The sequence below is a fragment of the Eimeria acervulina genome, genomic scaffold, assembly GCF_000499425.1.
Source record: "Eimeria acervulina Houghton genomic scaffold, Eah_scaff746, whole genome shotgun sequence".
NCBI classification, from domain to species: Eukaryota; Apicomplexa; class Conoidasida; order Eucoccidiorida; family Eimeriidae; genus Eimeria; species Eimeria acervulina.
In genome coordinates, this window is record NW_013549621.1 from 10253 (window position 1) to 15884 (window position 5632).

At 51.0% G+C, this 5632-nt stretch overlaps 2 protein-coding genes across 2 annotated transcripts in view; both read left to right on the top strand.

Annotated features, from left to right (window-relative positions):
* EAH_00047970 (LOC100145439 protein, related, related) overlaps nt 1-1038 on the top strand; it is a gene marked incomplete at both ends in the record, with an annotated part of 6873 nt that extends 5835 nt beyond the window's left edge. The window contains one exon of the mRNA XM_013394529.1: nt 712-1038. Coding sequence (XP_013249983.1) covers nt 712-1038 — 327 coding nt within the window. The remainder of the gene's footprint in view (nt 1-711) is intronic.
* A 2309-nt stretch (nt 1039-3347) lies between these two features.
* On the top strand, nt 3348-5279 carry EAH_00047980 (hypothetical protein, conserved; the record flags this gene model as incomplete). Its single annotated transcript, XM_013394530.1, has 1 exon — nt 3348-5279. The coding sequence occupies one exon, from the start codon at nt 3348-3350 to the stop codon at nt 5277-5279; it is 1932 nt and encodes a 643-aa protein (XP_013249984.1).
* Between the last annotated feature and the right edge of the window lie 353 nt (nt 5280-5632).

Consider the following 5632-nt stretch of genomic DNA (forward strand, 5'->3'; position numbering starts at 1 on the left):
TGTAGCTCTGGCTGTCACTCTGTTCCCTCCCTGTCTTTTCCTTGGTTTTCTTCTTTCTGCTGCATCTTTTGTTGCCTTCTGCTGCTGCTGCTGCTGCTGCTGCTGCTGCTGCTGCTCTTTAACCGCCTCCGCAGCAGCAACTGCAGGGGCAGCAGCAGTTGCAGCAGCAACACCAACGGCAGCAACAGATTATTATTCATCTGTTTATTCATCTGTACTTTGTTTTGTTTGTTTGTCTTTGTCTGTCTTTATTTAATATATTTTATTATATTTATTAATTTATTTGTTTTATTTAATCTTGTGTTTATTGTATGTATAAATTTATTAATTTATTTAATATAATATTAATTTTATTAATTAATTTAGTTATGTCTTTAATATAATATTTTATTTACTTTATTTATTATTTTATTAATATGTTTAATATAATATTTACTGTATATATAAATTTATGTATTTAATATAATATGTATTAAAAACTGTTGATAAATTTATTAATATGTTGAATATAAAATAATATATTTATATGGTTAGTTAATTATTTTATTAATATGTTTAATATAATATAATTAAATATAATTAAACATATTTATATTATATTTACTGAGCAGGGGGATGTCATAGGAGTAATAGAAGTGCTTGGGCCCTCGTCAAAAGCTTCTTTTGCTGCTGCTGATGTAGAGTTTCTCGTGTCTATTGCTTCGCACTTAGCTGTGGAGTTTGAAGGCAAACAACACATCAATAAAATACTCTTGTACATCTGCTGCTGCTGCTGCTGATGCTGCTGCTGATGATGATGCTGCTGATGCTGCTGCTGATGCTGCTGCTGATGCTGCTGCTGGTGCTGCTGATGCTGCTGGTGCTGCTGATGCTGCTGGTGCTGGTGGTGCTGCTGCTGATGTTGCTGATGCTGCTTCTGATTCTGCTGCTGCTGCTACTGCTGCATTTACAATTGTCTTTGCTGCTCGTGTTGCTGCTGTAGCAGTTGGCCTCTCTATTCCTGCTGCTGCTGCTGCTGCTGCTGCTGCAACTATTTGAGTTGTACGAATAAGCTTTATGAATAATTCCTGTGGAGTCCTTGTTTGTCGCTGCTCCTGCTGCTGCTGCTACTGCTGCTGCTGCTGCTGCTACTGCTGCTGCTGCTGCTGCTACTGCTGCTGCTGCTGCTGCTCATGTAGGATGTGCAAGCGTCAGGTTTCCTCTCGCTGTGACTCTGTGGCCTCGGAGCCGTCTGCTGCATCGACTGCAGCAGCTGCTGCTGCCTCTCCACCTGCGGCACCAGCAGCAAATGCTGCTCGATTAGCAGCAGCAGCAGCAGCAACAGCAAAAACAGCAACAACAGCAGCAGCAGAAGCGGGCGCTGCAGCAGCTACCCCAGAGGCACCGTTGGCTGTTTAGGCTGCAGTAATTCCGGGGGTAAATGTTGAGGATAGCTGAAAGACAGCAGCAGCAAATCCACTTGAAACAGCAGCAGCAGCAGCAGCAGCAAATGCTGCTGCTGCTGCACATGTTTCTTTCTTTTTTACGAGTTAGCAGCAGCATCGATAGCTGGTGGACCCAACCCCCCATCCTGTCTCACACTTTTTGCGCTCTTCTGCTGCTGCTGCTGCTGCTGCTTGTTCAGTGCTGCTGTTGCTGCTTCTGTTGCTGTTGCTGTTTGTGCTGTTGTTGCTGCTGCTACTGCTGCTGCTGCTGCTGCTCCCTCCTTCATACACCCGTCGCCGTCATGTCCTTGCTGCATTATAGCCTATACCTGTCTAAATAGCTAGCTAGCTGGGTAGATAGCTAGATATATAGATATAGCTAGCTAGCTAGCTAGCTGACTATCTAGTTACCTGTCTAGCTAGCTAGCTAGCTAGCTAGCTAGACAACTGATTAACTAACTAACCACCTGTCTAGCTAGCTAGACAACTGATTAACTAACTAACCACCTGTCTAGCTAGCTAGCTAGCTAGCTGGACAGCTAGCTAGCTAGCTGTAGTTTGCAAGAGCATAAAAAGGATCTCCGCCACTCAACAATTGAAGTTGTTTTGGGGTGTACAGGCAGCTCGGAGGTGATTCGAAGCAAAACGCCGCTTGAGATCCGCAAAGAGAGGGGTAGTAGGGGGCCCCGTGTTGCTGCTGCTTGGGGGGCCCCCCTGCTGCTGCAGCTGTGAGGGGCCCCCTTCTTTTGCTGCTGCCCCAGGGGCATCCCAGAAGACCACAAACAACTGCTTGAGGGCTACTTAGGGTTTAGGGTTTAGGGTTTAGGGTTTAGGGTTTAGGGTTTAGGCTACAGAGTACACCGAAAGTTAATATTAAAGCAGACGCATTAATATAATAATGTTAAAACGGAGGCATTAATATAATCTTATGATATTAAAACAAGCAAAAAGAAGGATAAGAAACGATACACGAGACTCTGCAAGCTGCTGCTGAGACTGCAGCAGCAGCAGCAGCAGCAGCAGCAGCAGCAACAGCAGCAACACCAGCAGCAGCAACGGCAGTAGCAGTGACAGCAACAACAGCGGCAGCAGCAAAAGCAACAACAGACAGCAGCAGCAACAGCAGCAGCAGGCAGCCGCAGCAACACCAGGAGACAGCAGCAGCAACAGCAGCAGGAGACAGCAACAGCAGCAGCAGCAGCAGCAGCAGCAGCAGAAGACAGAGGCACATCTCAGTAGCCGCTTTGTCTTCTTCTTAGGAATAAAACAAAAACTTTATTTTATTTCACTCTGCTTCGTCAGCCACAGAAGACAGCACAAAGCCATCGGTAGCACTGAGCAGCAGGGGCCCCCCTTGCTGCTGCTGCTGCCGCTGCAGCTGCTGCTGCTGCAGCTGCTGTTGCTGCTGCTGCCACGTGGAGACGCAGCAGCAATCTCTTCATCTTCTCCCTCGAAGCTCTCCTTTGATGGTTTATAGATGCTCTGATTATTCTGCTTCGTTAGCGAAAGCTGGGGGGTGTAGCTGCAGCAGCAACAGCAGCTGCAGCAGCAACGCAGAGAGCCGCAGCAGCAGCAGCAGCAGCAGCGGCTGCTGCTGCTCTAGAAGCCGTCTTGCCTTTCTCTTCTACTCACTTCTGGGAGCTTCAGCAGCAGCAGCAGCAGCTGAGAAAGCCCTTGCGGGGTCCTCCGTAGCAGCAACAGCAGCAGCAGCAGCTGCTGCTGCTGCTGCAGGCGACGCCGCAGCAACAGCAGCAGCCGCGAGAGGAAGTTGAAGGGTTCACCGGCTTCAACGCAGCAGCAAACACAGTTGCTGCTGCTGCTCGCAGCAGCAGCAGCAGCAGCAGCAGCTCTGCAATCAACGAAGGAAAAGACCAGCGTCACATCACAATTGCAGCAGCAACAGCAGCAGCAGCAGCAGCAAAGATGTTGTCTCGGATGTGGGGTGCTATCAAGCGCCACCCTTATAGGACTTTAGCGGGTGCAGCTGCAGCAGCAGCAGCAGCAGCAGCGGCAGCAGCAGCAGTAAAGATATACAGGCACCACAAGCGGCTTGCTGCGCTGCTAGAAGCTGATGAGGGAGACCTGACTGGGTTGCTGCTGCAGCAGTTGGGTTTAAGTGAAGAGGAGCTGCAGCAGCTGCGGCAGCAGCAGCAGCAGCAGCAGGAGGTAACGGAAGCAGAGTGGGTGGCTGCCTTTCACTTTGTACGTAATCAATCTGTCTCAGATGATTCTCTGTTGCTGCTGCTGCAGCAGCTGCTGCAGCAACAGCAGCAGCAGCTAGAAGAAGCCTTCCCTGTTGATGCATACACCCGAGTGCTGCGAGAGCCGCAGCGCAGCAGCAGAATGACGCCGCAGCAGAAGGAGGCATGCTTCAAGGGTTTATCTGCAAATGTCTTAGCTAGGACAGTTTGCTGCTCCGTGCTGCTGCTGCTGCTGCTGCTGCTGCACCGCGTGGAAGTGAATCTCCTCGCTGCATCGCTGCTGAACAAGGAACGGCAGCAGCAGCAACAGCAGCCGCAGGAACTGCAGCAGCAGCAGCAGCAGCAACAGCAGCAGCAGCAGCAACATCAACAGAACTTTGTCTTTCTGTCCTCTACACGCCGTGCTGCTTCTGCTGCATTTGTATGTCGTGTTGCTGCTGCTGCTCTTGCTGAGGTCTCTGTCTTTCTCGCGCTGCACCCACCCCACACCCCAATAACAGCGCAGCTGCTGCAGCAGCAGCTGCAGCAAATCATGTGGAGAATATGCAAAAGGCTTTGCCGAGAGGCAGCCCAGCAGCAACGCCACCAGCAGCAGCAGCAACAGCAGCAGCAGCAGCAGCAACAGTCAGGACAGCCGGGAACGGCTTTTGTTTCGGATGAGTCAGCAGCAACAGCAGCAGCGGAAGAAGCAGATGCAACGACAGCAGCCGATGCAGCAGCAGAAGCAGCAGCAGCAGCAGAAGCAGCAGCAGCAGCAGCAGCAGCAGAAGCAGCAGAAGCAGCAGCAGCAGCAGCACTAGGCATAGAGGAGGAATGTGGATATGCGGCGTTGCTGCTGCCGGAAGAGGGGTGTATAGACAGCAGCGCGCTTGCTGCTCTGTCTCCTGCTGCAGCAGGTGAAGTGCTGCATCTGCTGCAGGAAGCGAGAGATGTCTTAGATTCACCAGCATTTGCTGCTGCTGTGAAGGGCCTCTGTGCTACTGCTGCTGCATCTCTAGTCCGCCGCATTGTAGAGACTGCGCAGCAAGCGGGTACGCTGCCCCCTGCCCCTGCTGCTGCTCCTGCTGCTGCTGGGGGCGGCGATGCAGCAGCAGCAGCAGCAGCAGATCCTTATAAAGCCCCGTTTCAGCTTGCACGTAGTTTGGGGTGTATATGCAGGTTAGCAGAGTGGGCCCTAGGGGTAGGGGGACGAGGAGAGCTGCTGCAGCTGCTTGCTGCTGCAGCAGAGACAGTAGAGTTATCTGCTTTGTGCTATTGGTCTCCCCACTGCGATTTTGATAGAGTGCAGCAGCTGCTGCACCTCGTTGCCCTCGCCCAGCAGCAGCAGCAGCAGCAGCAGATCGATATGCGTCAGCAGCTGCAACACCAGCAACTCCTGCAGCAAAACGCAGGTGACCCCCAGCAGGAGCAGCAGCAAACAGAGCAGCAGCAGCAAACTGAGCAGCAGCAGCAAGGGCAGCAAACTGAGCAGCAGCAGCACCAGCAGGAGCAGCAGCAAACTGAGCAACAGCAGCAGCAGGAGCTAGAGCAGAGCTCGGTTAAGACTACAGTTGCTGCTGCACTCCTCCGAAGTGAAGCTGCAGCAGCAGCAGACAAAGCCTTGATCTGTGGCGGCGCTGCTGCTGCTGTGGGGCAGACAATTTCAGGTGTATAGGCACCTGTGCGTATATAGACAAGGAACTGTAAAGGGATGCATGAAAGCAGCAGCAGCAGCAGCAGCTGCTGCTGCTGCATGCATCTGCTGCTGTTTACCACTAGCTCTTTTCTAATAAGTTTTGTTTATTAATAATAGGTTTTGTTTATTAATAGTAATAATGTTAACTGATTCTGTTTGTTTCTGCTGCTGTGCATGCAGAGGAGGCCGCACTTATTAAAACATCAGCCTCCCTTTAACAAGCCAAAAAAAAAGCGCTACCGATTTGTTGTTGCTGCTGCTGCTGCTGCCGTTGCTGCTGCTGCTGCTACTGTTGAGCAAGCGGCACAGCAGCTGTGTCGGCTGCTGCTGCT